At 40.9% G+C, this 18,850-nt stretch overlaps 1 protein-coding gene across 2 annotated transcripts in view; it reads right to left on the minus strand.

Moving 5' to 3' along the window:
* Positions 1–13,202, minus strand: part of ERG (ETS transcription factor ERG) — a 65,070-nt gene extending 51,868 nt beyond the window's left edge. The window contains exon 1 of one of the 2 annotated variants that reach the window (XM_075172678.1): positions 13,072–13,202. In XM_075172678.1, coding sequence (XP_075028779.1) covers positions 13,072–13,089 — 18 coding nt within the window. In that variant the 5' untranslated portion in view covers positions 13,090–13,202. The remainder of the gene's footprint in view (positions 1–13,071) is intronic. The other variant, XM_075172671.1, reaches the window with a different exon arrangement.
* Between the last annotated feature and the right edge of the window lie 5,648 nt (positions 13,203–18,850).

Here is an 18,850-nt window from a genome sequence, read left to right on the forward strand (position 1 = left end):
GGTGGTGTTTTGCGCAGGACTTCTTTGCTTGCAAAGCTAGACTTTTTTGGAAGTTTGGGCCTCTGTTCTCCTTTGCTTGGCTACATTCTCATTTATTTACACAAGTCTGGCGATTGTAAATGGTCTCTGAAGCACTGGAGATTACAGTTTATACTCACTGTCATGAAAACTCAGGGTATAATGACTTTGTTTTTCTTTTCTCCTACTATCCCCTGTATTCTAAGCTGATAGTTTCAAAAAGTCTAAGACTTTGTCCTCCTTAGGATACTTCATGACTCAAAGTCATGACAGATTTTGTTTTCCCACCTTTCACTTTGTTTTTTTCAGCACTGACTGGCACAGATTATTGTTGCTTCAGTTGCTTATGCAGTAGTTTGTAAATTATTTTGAAACAAATTGCATTGTTCCTGCTCCTGCTCAGCATCTAGTTTTAGTGTCATTATCAAACTTAGAAGTTTCATTTTCAGCATCATCCCAATCCTATTTACTTTACCTTATCTGAGATTTTTAAAAGAGTTAATTCTGAGGATTTATCAAGCTTCCTTTTCAACAACTGTAGTTGCCAACTTTTATGACCTTAGTGAACCTTAGGTTACTTTGAACCTAAATTTTAGAGTCAGCCAAAAACCTAAGACTGTTAGTTTTCATTTCAGCTAAAAAATTGTGAATTTCAAGGTTTAAAAGGCAGATAAGAAGATGAACAATATAACATATATTATTCCCTGAAATTCTATGACTTTTAAGCTCATGTCATCATCTCATGAATTCTGAATTCTGAATATTTTTTACTGACAAAAATTATAACATTCCTTATTGTCGCCTTAATTTCAATATTGCGTCCCTCTGCTCTCTACCTCCACCTTGAAACTTTAATATAGAATCTTTTGCAACATTTTCCCTCATCTTCTTATTCAACCTTCTGAATTCCTCTGAGTCCTCCTCTTTTCACTAAGGAAAGGAACAGAAGAGAAGCTAGAAAAAAAAATAGGAAAACAACGCCGTGGGGCTCACAGATACCCCACTTAACGCTGACCTTTCCCAAGCAACGTACCAGCCCCCTTAATTGATCCTCTTCAGTGTCATAAACGCCTTCAAGCCCCCTAAATTGCAATATTTGGAGAGAAAATTCCTACAAAGATATGTAGAGGTGCATTATCTTCACTTGTGATATTACAAACATTGGATATTTTCAGATTTTAAAAAATGAGCTGAAGCTTTTGTCAGTTGCTATACAGAAAATATATTTCTCCAATATGTTAGACTGCCAGCTTTATTTCTTTACAGCTTCAGGAGTAAGACTTAATATTGGACATCTGATGGCAAGAATCCACCTGAATCCCAACTTGCAAACTAAAAACATGACCAGAAATGTGTTTGACGCGTTGTTTTTATTAATTAAAAAGCGCACCCTGAAATTCGAGGTTACTGAGCGTTCATCTACATCAGACCCTTAGACAAGGTACTCATGTTGTGTGAGATCTACCTCTGCACATAGGACGAGATCAAGACCTAAGCGGTACTACGTGCAGCCCCTTAAGAAGCGGGTAAGCACCGTCCAGGCAGTGTGTGTAGTTCTTCTGCAGGGTCTCTGCCCTGTGATGAGTTCAGCCCTGTTACATGAAGTGTTCGAAGTTTTTAAGTCAGGCCTCAGAAATAGAGAGTACTTAAAAGCAATGCACTTTGGGTCCACCTCCTGGCTTTTAAGCCTTCAGGGTAGATTCTTTAGTACTAGAGAGTCTTTTGTCAATGAAAACTGAAGACTTCAAGTGTTCATATAATTTAAGAAACTGTCCTTTAAGAAAACTGCTAAATATCACAGACTCCTGATAAAAATTGTGAGAGTTGGCAAGAACCGCATTCTCTAAGAAGCAGCTGAGACTGACAGAGATTGAGACCAAACAAAACTTCTATGAAAGAGGAAAACAGCACTATGAAGGCCCAAGCTCAGAAGAGAAACATACTTGGAATTGAATTTGGTCTGGTCTGGGTTCTAAAAGGTTACATTAAGTATGTGATGAAGATGTGGGGAAAAAAAAAAGAATTTGAAGACAGCTAAGATTTAACATTCATGCTAATTGGAAAGGATCTGGGCACCATTACGGAGAAAGAATTCATGCAGAATGAGTTAAAAGTCAGTAATTTACACATACTTTTTATAGATTGTGCTTTACTTCAAAATATTTTTAACATCTATTTAAATGCATTTTTTTAAAAAAAGGTGTTGTAGTTGTGAAATCTGCAACACACTTGCCCACCAAGCAGTTTTGCAATTCGTAGTTCACTGTTATCCCATTTTGAATGTTAGGAGCTAAAGCTTCCCATCCTAAGTGAGAAAACAAAATGCAAAAGCATTGCATGAGTAGCAACAGTTAGCGGCAATTTTTTGTCCAAAAGCATGTCATTGATACCTATGCGAATAAAAACCTAACACAACACCATCAAACGAAAGGTCTGAAGAGTTTAAAAGGGAACAGTTACTACTTTGCAAAACAAAAACAGCCTCTGTTTCTGTATATTAAAGGTGGGAGCGAAAATACAGGAGAAGTTTTGCAAAACTGCAGTTTTCTATCATTTCAGCTGGTTAAAACTACAGGTTGGGAGGAAGGTACAAGAAAGAAGAGTACAGCAAAGCCACTTTGCCCAAATTAATCTCCTGTGTGACTGTCTGTCTTCAACTTTCAACTACATTATTTTACTAAACAAAGACTTTTCCTAGGGAAAAAAGATCTAACCACTTTCAATTTTCCTTACTTTTTCTAGAAAGGTAGTATTGACTAAGTAGGCTTTTTTTTCACATGAGTGAAAGCAGATAAGTGGCACAGCACCACTTTCCAGTTGTGAGTAAGCAGTCCATCTTCAAAAATCCATCTGAAGTCTCACTGAGCAGAAACACTGGGAACTCTCAAGCTGATCAGCACCTTGGAAAATCAAGATCCTTATTCAGGGCTCTAAGTAGAGATTTAACAACCTAACCCAAGGAACCCTTTTTTTTTGAAAATTTCAACCTGGTCCATTTAAAGACTTTCTACTAAACTTTCCTCCTTTGGCATAAAGCACTAATGATTAGTTGGGACTGTAAAGATTTACTATGCACCTTTCCTATCTTAGAACCAGTAATGGAATCCACTTACTTGAATTTCTTTGGCTCTGAATGCATACTGCTGAAGAGTATGACATCCAGAGGTTAAATTCCTGTCATTTCAGCTTTATAACTGCAGTGAGTACATTTCCTTAAAACCTGTGGATTCTAAATCGAAGGAAAATTTATTTTTAATCTCACCAGTATTTCAAAAAACCCTAGAATTCAGCAGTAAAGTTATTAGACTACTCTGATGATTAAAAGAAAACAAAAAAGACAATTAAGAAATTGACAGAAGCTTGTAGACAGAAGTTTTCTGACAAAAACTATTTTTCAGATAATTTGTTAGTTTTCCTAAATGTTTATAAAACATATATTAAAAATAAACAGTTTCAGTAAAGACCTTCACTGAAACATTTTCAGGAGAATAACTGTTTCTTGACCAATATTACTAACAACACATACAAATTTATTCTTCTCACTATGTAGGAGCCCCATGCATGGGAACAAGGACACCTTTTTTGCTGTGTATCTATCAGACAAGGACCATGATTTGTCCCTCTGTATCCTTTTCCTATATTTTGGCTCCAAATCAGAAGAAATAACATGATTTTCTGATGTCTCCTCACTACTTAACCTGCCTAATGCTGTACATGTGCAGACACCTCTGTCCTTACAGGTGTATAAAATGTGCTGGATTTGTCTTATTAGTTCAATAAAAAGAAAGTGGGGGCCGTCATCTCGCCGTTGCAGAGCCCAGCACGATGAGGCACGTTTGCACACTCTTAATCTAAAACATCAGTGGAACAGCTCAGACGCTTTCAGTTCAGCACGCATCTGTACGGTTTGATGGATCACATCTACAACGACCATTCAATGAATACTGTGCTGCCTGCGACCCTCCACAGAGCTTGCTTTTTTGGCTGGGGCAACCCAGCCTGATTCAAAATTCACTGAAGTTGATGGAGAGACTGAGCACCGTCGACAGGATTGCGCTGATCCGAAGCCAGGGCAGGAAACTCTGAGGAAACATAAGAGCTACCCTGTTTGTTGCCTTGAATATTTGTTTAGTGTTTTGGAATTTACTGACTAAAGCTGTATGGAAGAAACTTTTGCCAAGTTGTGTTATTTTGGTTGTATCAGAACTCCTGAAATAAACCCAAAAGTCTAGCAAGACCTTTGTGTTCATGCCGTAGCCTCCCTGAACTCACTCCATCCAACCATTCAGGATCACCCTGGACTAGCAGATCTGCCACAGTCTTGGCTAGCAAGGCAGTATTATGCTAAGAACATGATGTGCCCGGTTCTCCTCTCACTTTACATCCATCTTATACCTCTGTAGCCTATTGGATATAGTAGATCCAGTTCTGATTTACTTCAGCTTAGAGAAAGAGGAAAATTCAACAGGTTTACTGTAGAGCCCAAGACAAAACTCCCAAAGTCTGAATTTCTTCGAGTGGCCACCATGCTGTATTTCCTCTTGCTGAAACAAGCATTAACCGAAGTGGTCACGTCCATCAGTTAATCGACTGGACAGAAGCGTAGTCCCAGGTTCCACATCTCACGAGTGGCTATTTTGTTGACTAAAACTTTCAACAAAAATACACCTTTGGAACTAAAAAAATACCACAGTTAGAAGAGAACGGACATGAAAAAGGAGCCTACGGATGACTCAGCTGGAGTTTGTGTTCATTAAGAGGGTTAATACAAATGTTCCTGATTGTTTCTGTTGTTTATGAATCTCGACCTTCAGAACAGCACTGAAATGTGCTGTCTCCTAAAGATGTTCCCTGCCGATATGACACACACTTTGTATTGTTTCACTGCACACAAGCATTAATATCCCAGAGGTAACCCACCCTTCTTTTAACGGCTGGTGACAGGTCCAATGGCTGAGCAAAAATCAGTTGAAGGAAAGGGAAGTCTTGTCGGAAACGAGATTAATCTTGTAACGAGTGTTCAGCCCTGATAACCCATCTGTGCAGAGAACTGCTTTAACTGGAGAGCAATTAACCTTCACCTGACAAGCTCTGTCCAACCGTTATAAACAACATTAAAGGCACAGGATCCCCCTCTTTTTTCCCCCTTTACGTAGACTAAACAATCAGATTCTGAATTCCATGAAAACGGTACATGTAATGGTGCCTTGATGACAAATCGCAGGAAAATTTTTTAAAAGGTAATGGTTGTATGGAAATAATGTGAAAAATGTCTCTGGCCACCACTTTAGTGAGTTGATCTGATTAGTAAAAAGCAACCATTTTGAGCACTTCCAAGGGAATACCTTACGCATGAGGGAAGCTGATGTGAATACGCCAAAGACTAACAATAATAAAAATGTATGCAAGTAGATAAGAGCTGGCTAACCACGTCCCAGGAACATTAGTTTCAGGACGAAGCATCTATTTCCCCAACATGCCTGTGAACCCAAAGCCAAGGGGCGACTTCCTAGAGCTTCTTCACCCGTGGCCTTGTGGAAATTACTTGTCAAAACTAACTTCAACTTGCAGAGCCCATCTGCAATAACTGGGCTTTTGGGTCAGGTCCCCACAGGACCAGCTCTCCGTCGGACACCTCCAAACGATGCAGTCTCTGGAAGGGTCTGTAAATCCAACCTCAGATTCCTAGCCTGTTAGACCACAACATGAACTTAAACAACTGCCTGTCCCACAGTAGTCTGAGGAGATAACTGAACGTGGGTCTACTCTTCAAAGATGAAAAGGCGCGATACATATGAAGGCACAACAGCGAAGGACTACTCAATTCTATGGGGAAAGGCCAAGATACCAATCTCAGTCACCGTGGCAGAAACCTGGAATGACTCCAGGGGAATCATTGGCAAAACAATGCACAAAATTTCGGCTGAGCTCCTGAATAACTTGGGTGAAAGCCTGGCCCCAGTCCAGCCATTGGCCAAATACTTTTACTTCGTTTTGGCCAATTTTACTTCAGGTTTCGTAAATCCTCATTCATTCTATTCATGTGCCTGAAAGCAATTACCCTGAAGTTACGATTAGCAATGGAGGTTTTCTGTCTTTGTTTACTTTTCTTTTGCTCTAGGTTTCTCTTTTTCTTAGCAAAAGTTCAAACATACAGGTTAGTCATGGTTTTATTTCTCTGTACAGCAAGGCAAAATTCCCATTTCAGTCACTTGGATTGAGTACGTATGTCACTGCTGATTATAAGAGATGGCCGTGACTCTTTAATATACCCAGAACATGCTCTGAACTATTTGTTGGAGAAGTGCACCTCAAGGGCTAGTGAAACGTATATTTTGTTTGGTGATGCAGACAAATAAGGAGAGGATGCAGGCAACAAGGAGTTGGAGGGAGGTTGCTTGCTCTTCACCTGACAGAATGACAATGTATTTTGAAGCATCCTGATTTGCAGTATTGTAAAATGCAGGGCCACTTTTCCTTCCATTGCAGAGAAACCCCCTGATATTTCATAGTCCAACGTAACAGCATTGGTCTTAAATTTTTACACAAACAGATGTGTTGTGCTGTGGCTTAAATGTTTAAATAGTGACAGGCAGAACATTACCTTTATATCAAACAAGAAGGGCTTAGATCTTTTCAGTGAATTAGATATTAACAGATAGGAAGTTCCTATTGAAAGCATTTCCTGTATTGGTAGTCCCTGATTTTGGCGACTTATCTGGGCAGGAAATGAACGCAGGAAGTATCTGTCTACAGTCTCTTTATCATCAAGGTAATTGCTGTGGCAGCATTTTACTGTTTATCAAGGTAATAAACATATCGTCTAAAAAAAGATGTTTTTCAACTCTAAAGAATGAGGTTTAAAAAAAATCTTGCAGGCTAGCATTGCAGTTAGGCAAAATCTTCCATGTAAAATTAATATGCTGCTACTTGTTTCTCTCAGCACAACTGTAATTAGGGATTTGTCAAACAAAACATTTCCAGTCTCCTGTGGCTTTTTTCCCAGTTATGGCACTGTTTCTCTGTATCTCTCTCTCTCATCTCTCTTAAGTCAGGTAGGTCATTTTGAAGAGTTCTGCCACTTCCCATAAATAGTTATTCACCACCCCTTCCTGCAGGTATTTGCATATACCCAGTCCTTGTAATTTGTTGTTGTATTTCCTTCCCATCCGTCAGGCACTGCTTAATCTGGCAACACATACATTTAACGACGCAAGTCAGATCTTTTCCTAGCGTGAAAAGGTTACGCCAGCCTAGTGACACCATTTCCCACCCATCAGTTGAGATATACACTCAATACAAATAAACATACATTGCAAATGAAGGGAGACATCATCTCACATGCATTCCTTCCACTCGTTAATTTCCAAAATCCACCATTCCAAAAGACCATTTGCCACGTCCACTGTATGTGTGTCCCTCAGCCTAGCCTTAAAAAATTGCTATTACTCATTATTATTTTTACCTTTTAATGTTCAATGACATTTTTATGACAACAATTGTCATTTTATTCATTCTACTTTGAAACAAATTTGATTTATGACATAACCAGAAGTGGTAATCACTGGTTTGTACACAGTAGTTATTAAAAACCATTACTAATATTAGTTGTTTATTGCCAACTAATATCCCTTTCCTGAAAGCTATGTTTAATGTTTCTAATAGGATGACTATGTGCATAGTAAAAATCAGCCACTCGGTGCCAAGGACAGAGGTAACTTCCTTGCGATACAGGTTTGCAACCTGAATCTCACCAGATTTCCTGAAACTTCTGTTCACTGTGATGAGTTGTTTACAGGATTACGGTCCTTCTTTTAAGGAGAGCGGGGGGCGGGAATAAATTGAGGGACACAGCACTATCCAACCTCAGGCAGGCTTGGTTACAACATTTAAAATAACCCCTCAACCATAAAGACGCATTCATCCTTTAAGCAAAAGGTTTGATACCTTTTTCATACAAGCGCTTCAAAGTTTCTGCACCCTTGTCAGTGTTTTGAACAAGTCAACATCTTCTTCTATAATACACAAATATATATTAAGGACAGCCGGATGACTAGCAGAACACATGCCATGTTGTGAGACCATTGGCTTTTCATTACTGACAATGTGAAAAACTGCTAGTATTTCTCTACTGTATAATTATCTATCAAAAGAAATTAATTTTTAAACAGTTAATGATGAATCTGATAGAAACCACATTGCAGTCAATGAAAAAATTTTTGTTAACGTGACAAGATTTGGAACAGCACGTGATATTTTCTACTGTATCACTTTTACTTTGTTAAAATTGATAATACAAGTGATACAACCCAATTTTTCTTTTTCTTTTCTCCACTTTGCTGATATTCAAAATAATTCTCTTGGCTTGATATAGAAACTTGCATTATGACGCTTACTTCTTTTTGAGTGAGCAGCATTATATATTTTTACTGGATTATATATTTACTGGATTATATAAACTGCCACTTGGAAAATACATATCTCCTTTGGGTATTCACATTTCTCAAAACTACTTTTGTATTTCTCTTTCAGCAAGTCATTCTCCAAGAGCACTTGATTCTTTTAACATTATTTCTGAAAGGCCTTTTGTAACTTGTGGAACTTGCTGAAAAACATTTTGTTAAGAGATAATATAGTTCTTGTTAAGAAAAAACAAAAACAAACCAACCAACCCAGACAGTCAAACATACGCATTTTCCAGCTGTTGTTCCTTGCCTAGCAACTTATTTCTAGAAAGCAAAATCCTTATATTTGAGTTCGTTTTGGCATACGTAGCCTCAAACCAGATTGATTAAATGACTGCTGGTTAAAAGCAAAAGAAAACAACACAAAAATCCCCAAAATATCTTCTTCTGTTCTTATATGACTATTTCTTCCTTTAAATTGTATATTTGTATTTGAGTCAGAAATACGATTTCACCTGGAAATAATTATAGGTCTGATTCTATTGCCTTTATTGGAACAAAATCTTCATGACATTGGTGGAAACTTTGAATTAAGGAGTGCAAGATCAGGCTAAGCGGTTTAAGGCACTCTTTATGTTCTGGCTTCTGATTCACCAGAGCACTCAGGTGCATGCTTAACTTTAAGAGGGTTGTGTCATATCACCAAAGCCAATGAAAGTATGTAGAGGCTTAAAGTTAAATATACCATTGGGTCATTTGCTAACTGAGATAAGAACAAAAAGAGAATAATCTATAATTTTTTTAATGCAAGGAACAGAAGTACAAATTACTGTATTAGTTCTGTTGGATTCAGTGCAGATGCAGTCCTCTAAACAAAGACTTAAACATTTCCATACGCCAAGAACAGATTTTTATTTTAACTGTCTCCAGCTTTCCTGGGATTTAGAAATATTTGAATGAGTACTTAGATTTTCTAAAAGAAAGTGAGAGAAAAGTAATACTATAGAGAGAAGCACAGACTGATTCCTCACCAAAAAAAAAACCTTGCCACTATATACTGCTTTAATCAGTATATCCATACTCTTTCAAGCCTTAGAAACCACAAAGATTCTCCTGTCCTTTATCAAATACACAGACTTTTTCTCCTAGAAATCGTAGCTTCCATGTGACCAGCACATTAGAAATCAATAATAAAAAGTGGACATGCGCATATTTAGAAGAAAGTTAGAGTAAAAGAAATATCCACCAGTGTAATCAGTAAGTCATAGTAAAGTCACGATAACTTACTGAAGAGCTTTTCCAAGAATAAGTATCATTGCATTAGCATGCAGGGAGATAAATATAACAAGGCTTGCTACATGGCAAGGAAGTAGAATTCCAGTTGTATTTTTCTATTTGATGTTCTTTCCTCCACTATAGGATAATGGGAAAAAACCCAAAACGACCTTCAGGATAAGTATTTTTACTTCATCCCAAGGTAACACTTCAGTAATTTTTGCTCCATTCTATTAAAAAACCCACCAAAAAAGACAGATGCCTAATTCAGAAGCCTTTGCTATTTTCTAAAATTGTATTTACAGTAACTAGCGGGACGCTTATAATTAGCAGTGCTGCACTGATTTGATAGTCTTCAGCTTCAGTGCCCTGCACCGCTACGCTACTGCACGTATCTGTCAGGTACTACGCGTGCCAGGAGGACACGTGTCACCTCCGCGCCGAAATCCTGACTGTTGAAAAAAACTTGAAAAACTTGAAAAACACCTTTTCATCCTTCAAATGCCAAAAACCGTAAGAGTGAGGTTAGCCGCGTGCGCAGCGGGCGTAGGGAAGCAAATGCGTTAGAAACGTCGGCCCCCGGGCCGGGCACCCAAGCCGAGCCCTGGCTGCGGCGGCGCGCTCCTTCTCCCGCCACTCTCCTCTCGGCAGTTCCTCACGCCGCCTCCACGGGAGCCGGCCCCGCTCCCGCTCAGAGGGAGAGGTCCCCGGCCTGAGCCAGGGCGGCCGCTCCTACAGCGTAAAGTGAGAATTAAAGCAAGCCAGCCACGTCAGAGCCGAGGAAAAAGGCACTGCTGCGTCCTCCTCCTTAGGAGAAACCTTCCACCGCGCCGCTTTCCCTGCCTCGGGGAGAAGGGGAAGGGAGCAGCAGAAGGAGGGCAGGGGACGAGATGAGAGGTATCTCCCGGCAAAGCCACGCTCGTGACGTCAACCCCAGTGACAGAAAACTGACACAAATGCTTGCCTTCGTAGATACCCATTAGCCCCGGTTAAGCCAGCCTGATCTCTCATGAGCCCCGAGGGTCCCATGGGTCTGTCTGCAGGTTTGCGACAGGAAAAGGATGAATCCAAGTTTTACTGGAAGGCCACCTCTGCCTGTGTGTACGTTAAGAGCAATTCCTACCCAGTTATGAACAAATACTTAGCCATTCGCCACTCAATTTTGACATTTAATGACTCCACGGCTTCCCTAAAGAAGAGAATGAATTCCCGGCACAGAGATCCCAGATAAGTCTTTCCACCTTCCTGGGCCACAGCCTCTTGTTGCCTACGCTGGGACAGCCGGGCTACCCATTGCCAGCAGACAACATAGGCCATGATACTGAAATTGCAAAAAACATTTGCTAAACATAATTGTTTAGCAAAAGCATAAACACCCCTTTGGCCTTCAAGTGGAATTTCTTTCTTTTGGAAGCCTCTCAGTTAAATGACTTCTTTACATACTCAGTATAGAAGAGGAATTGAATCTCTTTGGACTGGCTTAGCTTCATGTCAGAGTACATTTCCTGCACCTGTCATTTCTTTCTAGTCATTTTACATTTTGCACTTGCATAAATAAAATCCTTGCTTCAGAATAGAAGGCCTTCCCAGCACCCTGGGCACCAAAATCCTCAACGTTTTGGGGTGCCTATTTCCCCCTGCAAGTTTCATACTCCCAGATGAGGAGACAAAAATGTACGTTTTTCCACACAGGAGGCTTTGCTGTCTGCATTGCATTAACAGGCTGCCTAATACACAGCTGCACACAGTCTCTTCTCACCTCTGTAAGTGTAAGGTGGAAGTAAAATAATAATGATGAGATATTGTTCACAATCATTTACCCTATTATAATTCAGCAGCCTACACAAAATGTCAAAAAAAAAAAAGAGCTCCTCAAAATGCATACAACATCTAATCTCATTGTACCATTATTTTTGAAAAAAAAATTCCCACCAACATCGATAGCGCATTCTGATCAATAGACGCAAAGAACAGTGTTACTATCTCAGCACATAGCCCTTTTTTTAGCAATGCAAAACTTGACTCCCTGAACCTCAAGATTTTCATAGAGCGCCTGTCGTGTCCCCTGTGCTCTGAAATGCGCGGCAAAACCAAAGGGAATTCAGCTGTTTCAGGAGCTACTTAGCGTATAATAGCTACTGGCCAGCAATGCAGAGGAGATTCAGATCTTTGTCTCCATAGATAGCCTCTTGAAAGCATCAGCGATTGCAAAAAGAGAAGGTTCATTAGTTTTTTTAATCACATTGTCTTCAGGCAAGACTTTCAGATTTCAAAAACGATAACAAAAAGCATCAAATGATCTTTAAAATGTAAACATCTAAGCAGAAGTTACTGAGAAATCAAACTGCAGCTCTACTTAGCTCATGGCCAGGCACCACTGCTATTCCGCATCTCTTACTAAATCTCTGGCATAATTAGAAAAGTACAGAAATACACAATACCACGAAGAAAACAAATACCTTGATCCCAAATCTGATAATACAACGCCGCGGAGTCCTCGCTGTACATGCTGTTCTGCTCTTTACGTAAAATTAGTTTCACTATCACAAAGCATTTAGTTACAGTTATACTTCTGCAATTAATCACAGCTATTGCTGTATCTGTAACTGCTATCTGTTGCAACATACAGAGAAGCAAAAACTAGACAGATAGATAGAGAGACATATAGATGTATTCAACTTTCTAAGTGATACAACCTGAAAAACTCGGCAAAGTCATTCTTAAAAAAACAAACCATGCACCGAGATCTATTTATAAGCCAATAAGAGAATTTTATTGTCCAAAAAATTAAAACAAAAGAACACACCCATGAGATCTTGCCGCCACCATTAAAATAACATTCAGAAAGGTCCCGAGTATCAGGATAAGAGTTTCTAGAAAAGCACATAATTAACACCTGCATGAGAGAGAAACACGAGCTGGTGCCTCTCGTTCCCGCTTGCTAGTATTTGTGTCCCCATCAACAAGAGAAACATTCGAAAGTATCCAAAAGGTTAGTGCTCTTAGGAACCCCTTCTTTCCTTCCAGTGCACACCCTCTCCCCTTATGGCAGTCCGCAAACACATCCGAGTTGTCAGAATGATACCTACAAGAAATTTCAGAAGCTCTCATAAAAGGGCTTCGCATATGCAATCCACAGCACTGAACAGTGAATTTAAAAAAACCAATTTTTTTTCCGAGTTTGAAGTTTTTAAGCCTTGCGGATGGTTGGAGTAGGAAAAAGGAAATTTACTAGGCAGTACAAAGGAAATCTTGTTGTCCTCTATTGTGGCAGTGGGGGTGTTGCCCAATTCTAACTTATCTAGGTTGATAAAGGAAACCAAAGAACACGCCACTGAAAATAATTCCAACAAAAAAGGTACCCCTTTCTTACCTTAATAGTGCTTGCCATAATGTGATCAAGATTATTGATCGCTAATAATTGCTAATAATAATTATTGCTTCGCTCTGACCAGAAAGAAGTTTTGATGAGGTTGTTTAGAGCGGATGAGATTGTGCTAACTCTGGGAAATGAAGTCAGCCAATGGCAGGAAGAGGTTTCTATTGGTCCTGGCCACTGCAGCTCGAAGAAACAGGATATTTGGGAGTGAAGAGATAAGAGTCCTAAAACAATGTTGTTTTTCTTGATGATATGTGACTAAATTTTTTTTTTTTTTTTTTTTTTAACAAAAAAGTCAATTGCCTGTGACTGCCTGGGCAGGTGTGATCTGATGTGCAGTAAGTGTGACATGCCACTTCGAGGCAGGATGCAGATGTCAGATGAAATGGGCCAAATTCGGCACTCGCTTCATGCAGGCTATTCACTGGGGAATTGCTGATTCAGGGGCAAAGTCAGACTTGGTATAAGCGGGTGTAACTCCAAATATGTTAATGAAGTCTAGCCCCGCTTACACCACATCTATATTTGTCCATTAACTTCACTCCTGGATTCTTGGGCTATTGACACTTTCTAGCCTATCTGATCTAGCCCATTTTTTCTTTCTCAGAGAAGAAGCAAGTAGATTGGAGACAATAATTTCTTTTTGATGCCTCTTTCTTACTGAGGAAAGGCAGTCACAAAAAGACATACATTTCAAAAGCAAATTCCATAAACAGTCCTAAATTGGCCACACTCTTCCTTTACTTCACAGCTCTATCCACGTATGAAAATGAGATAGTTTCGCTGGCGATTCCCTTCCCCGTTGGATAGTCATTTTTTATTCAGTGTTATATTTTCATTTGTCCTTTTGTAGCACTTGGCAGCCACAGGGCACCCCAAAACTACCAGCTGTGCAAACAAAATACCGTCCCTGTCCCAGACCCTTGCTTAGGAGTGCTGAACTGAAAAAAAAAAAAAGAAAGGCAAAGTGTTGCCACAGCACCAGCCAGCGTAAAAGTCCACATGTAAAGAACCACTCAGGATCCAGTGCTGGCACAACCCTCTTGCTCTTACGAGTCTCGCAACATTTTTTGTAAAAGACATAGTTCCTGCTGTCAAGAGATTCTGAGCTCTCAATTAGAAGAGAAAAGCTTGAAAACAGGACCCTCAAAAACTAAAGGAAAAATTAAAAGAAGTCAGAACGTATTAATTTTTCAATAACCTTGTAATTTTTAAAAGCTGGTCCTACTATAACTGGTTTACGATTTCTCAGTGCTTCCTGTAACAAGACCAAACCATGGACACACTGCTTGAAAGCACTGCAGCACTGGGTATATAATTCCCACCATAATAAGGTCCTGCCCTCTGACCAGGGACTCTGGTATGATAAAAAAGAACAAGAAATAGTGATGGCTTGTCACAGCATTACTTAGTGGAGGCAGATGACCTCACCCTCTCCCAATGCCTTCCTCTCCCGCTCCTTAGGAAAAGAAAAGGAAATCGGAGCTTTGTTCTGTAACTGGTGATGACTGCTGGCATTTGGTATGCGTTTTTCCCAAATGGTACACAATGACAGCGGTAAGTCCCGGTTCACTCTTCTCCTCCTATCCTGACCTGCAGAAGGTGAAACGCGGCCATGCGCTTCTCCAGAGATGCACCCGGAGGACATGAAGCGCTGCCCGCTTGGCCCTCCGGCATTCGTCCTGCAGGCGCTGCTCCACCTCACGCGAGGTAGGGCAGAGGAAAGGCTCATCCACCCGCCCCTGAGAACGAGAATGGCTCTGCCACCCACTAGGTCCCAGGAAATCCTTGTTTCCAGGTGCCCCATGGAGACCGCAGAGCTGGCAATCCCTGGAACGCAACGGAGTGACACAGGACCAGAGCAACTGGGATCTGGCGGAGCTGCCCCCGGGGAGCCCCTGTTTCAAGCTTAGCGGTGTGTCTCCCAGTTGGGCCTGTATCCCAACCCATCTCCAGCTGCCTCACAAGCCTCAGGGCCTCCTCAGCCTGCCCAAGGGGCTGAGCAAGCCTCCAGCAGATTCCAGATCCCGACGGAGAGACTGGGAAGGGGAGAGCAGACACCCTGCTTTTCCTCCCCGCTCTGGATCCTCAGGTGCCACAGGATCAACTCCCTGTACAAGTTCAGCTTGAGCTTATAGTTTACTTTAAGGAACTCTGGTTTCTTCCACTGCGAAGATGACTTCTGGTCACTTCAGAGCAATCCAGAGTCAGCACTGCTGTGCAATAGTTTATGTTCTCCATTAGTTGATTCATATAGAAATCCACAGCAGTTGCACTGCTGAATGTCTTCTTGCAGTCTACATCCACCAAATTACTCCGCTTCTGCAGAGTAGGCAACTTCTGGTAACTTTCCTATTTTCATTAGGAACAGTATGAAAAGAAAGCAATTTACAGTAATTGTATTTCATGGGGATGTTGATTTCCTCCCTTTTCATCTCCAAACAATGAGCAAGACAGCCAAAAGATTAGAACCTTTTTCTTGAAATTTCAAAGCATTGTATAATGTTTCAGTTGGGTGACTTCCACTCCAGCTAAGCCCATGATATTTTGGGGTTTTTTCTCAAATATATTGAGAGGCTTGAAGTATCAGTTCCAGCTCTCCAGTGGATGGGATTTAACAAATTCATTCACAAGCAGGTTTTAGTAATGATTCTTCTCCAGCCTACCTCCATATAGACAAACCTCCTCTTGATTTATACAGGGCTTTTGGAAGCATAAGGCAGGCAATATCAGACTCTGCTGAGCTCTATTATTATTATGTAAGTTTTACAGAGCCCACAGCCCGGTAAGGATTTTGCCATTTTAAACTGGCACACATTCTGTGCCAAAGAATTCAATGAAGTTTATTTGACTTTCAAGCTAATACCCACAGGCAGATTTCTGAGTGCTTACACTTATGTCGATCCAATTGCAAGACAGAGCCTTGGTATTGTAAGGAAAGGAAAATATTGGGTTATCAAATCACCATCATCCAGTTGCAAAAGAAAAATAGTAAAAACACTTCTACTATTTTTCTCTTTTCTGCATTTTGTTAAGGTTAAATAGAAAAAAAAAATGTTTTTGTTATGTTAGGCAACTATGTGCTATTGTCTGAAATAATGCTGTATGAGTTTGAAAAAATGCGGCTTGGTCAACAAACAGAATGAAAACACAAAAAAAGTATTAAAAATCCACACAAGTCACCTAACACTCCCTTCCCCACTTAATTCCTCTCTCAAGCTTGTCACCCTAATTTGTCTGAGCTTCTTTCTGTTGGAATTTTCTTCTACATTCAAGCCTGCATCTAGAAACCACAGAGCAACAAAACACTACCGCATGTGCTTAACGTTACACATGTGCTTAAGTTTCTTGATCAAAACAGGGTTTTTGCACATACTTTAGAATTACAGCTGGGCTTAAGTTCTTTCCTGAATACAGACAGGCTTAAACACTGCTTTAAGTGCCTTCTACCTTTAGGACTAAAGAGCTCAGTCTTTAGAGAAGAGCTTTCTAAACGGGAGACAAAGGATCCGATCTGTGCTGACCTAAGCCTACTTAAACCAACAGGGCCCTGTATAGACCTAAAGATTTGGTCTGACTATGCAAAAGAAGTGATTAGACTAGATCCTAAACGAAGAAGATGAATTTCCAAAGAAAAAGGTTGTTTTGCTTGTTGCATCCTTTCTAGGATGTACTAGAAATATATGCAATATGCATGTACTCACCTAAACATATGTAAAATATTTCCAAAGAGACCATTTCTCACGCTATTTGAAACATCACTATTAACTCTAAAAAACAATCCTGTCCTCAGATTTTTTCATATCATAGCCGCTAGAGTGTTAGGATGTAGGAAATATATTGCAATATTCCCTACATAAACAGATCTCCAATCCACCTTGCTGTCTGGGAGGTAAACCCAGAACACTGCTCCCAGCCTGGGCTGACCAAGAGACTAGAGGCACGCTCTGCTATCCTCACTAGTGCCACTATGTCTTTTACTTTCATGCCTGTTCAGCAGTCTGCCTGAATAGCTTCTTTCCTTTTTACTTTCAAAATGTTGTTAGTACTGCTAATAAGTGGCCGTCATCCCTTTAACTGTACAGATTTCTTTACATTATAAATAACTGTGTATAAATAATTGGGCAAGCTTGTGTGTTATGCTCAGTATGCATACATACAGTGTCTGCAGATGTGGGTATTAAAATGAAAGAAGAGAATAGAGAAAAGAAAAAGTGAGCTCTGTTCCTCTTACCAACATTACAGGTAAAAAGGAGTTCTCCTCTAGGTAGAACCAGGCTACAAATCAAAAAACTTGAGTACAATAAAAGACTTTTTGCAGTTTTGGAAGCAGATTTTAAGAAATTCAGGCAAATAAATGCTACTTCATGGCACATGAAGATACACCTGTAAAGGTCTTAATCCTCTCAAAAAGACATAGCATTTTGCTTAAATGTAGCTCCAAACACCAGTTTGGCCACACTCAGCTTGGTGTGTGAGGGCCAAATACACTCTTACCAAGTTGTCAGCAAGCCCTTCAGCAGGACTTCCTCCCTTTAATTCACAGCTTTCAGCTGGCTCTGAAGAAAAAGTCAGTAAATCTGCTCATAGAAGGGGAAACTCTCCCCTCACCACAAAGAAAGCTCTCACAAAGAGTCTTTTAGCAGGGGAACAAACAGGGGTGCTCAGGAGAAGAATGGAATTTCACAGCCTGCCCCAAGGGGCTGCGGGGCCAGCAGCTCAGGCACTGCTCTCCGGGATGGTGGACTCTCGTCCCCCCATCCCCACGACTGTATGGCCTTCGGGGCTGCTGAAGGGACCTCTGCCTTCCACACCTGAGTGGGTTTGATACAGCACCAGGTCTGAGGGCACAGGACAAACTCCATCCTGGGAAGAATGGATCCAGTTCTGGGGTGGGCTCATGCCCATTGACCCATGGCTGGAAACGTGGAGGTCAGCTCTGGGAGGAAGGCGCTAATCTGAGTGAAGTGGGGCATTTGCTTTCTCCAAACTCCAATTACTATGTCAAAGCAAGCAGCCCACATAAAGCCACCTAATTAATACTAATTATCACTATCTGGCCACTGGGGCAACACAGCACGCATCCCATGACAAGCACCCCTTCCTCCAGCATTGTTTCCAAGCTTTTGCGCGTCTCATTTCCCTTACTACCAGGTCTGGCACCGCGGTGGAGCGAGGAGGAACACATCCTCACCCCCTCGACGTTCCCCCAGTTGGTGCTGAGCACCGGGAGCGCCCCGGGAGCCGCGGGCAGCTCGGCACCGGCGGTCACTAGAGGGTGCTCCGTGCCCCTCTAAAGGAGAGCTGCTGGCTCGCCGGGCTGCATTGTTTCCTCCAGCATGAACACAGTCTCTTTCCACAGTCAGAAATTACTTCTTTAATAAAAAGAGTACTTTAACAGAAGCACATAAAAGAGATTTCTTCCTGCTGTGGTGGCACCCACTGTCGGTTTTGCCCTCAGGGCTGGTTACGACCTAACGTCTTCCCACTCTCCCGTCTTTGCTTCCTTTCAATCACCCCACGCACTGTCTTCGGCTGCTCCAACCCGTTCGGCCAATTAGTCCCTTCACATCTTTCCCCCATCCCCACCTTCCTTCCTGTCATAGCAATGAATTCACCCGGTGGCAGAGCTGAAAAGTTGGGAGAGAGCCTGATTTGGGGGGCAACACGATTTTTTTTAACTTTACTTCATGGAACAATAGCAATCAAGAATGGATTGTTTTCCAATGGACAAAGTTTTACAGAAGTGAAGTGTTGGAAGTTTTCAAAGTGA

The sequence above is a fragment of the Calonectris borealis genome, chromosome 1 (genome assembly GCF_964195595.1).
Source record: "Calonectris borealis chromosome 1, bCalBor7.hap1.2, whole genome shotgun sequence".
NCBI lineage: Eukaryota > Metazoa > Chordata > Aves > Procellariiformes > Procellariidae > Calonectris > Calonectris borealis.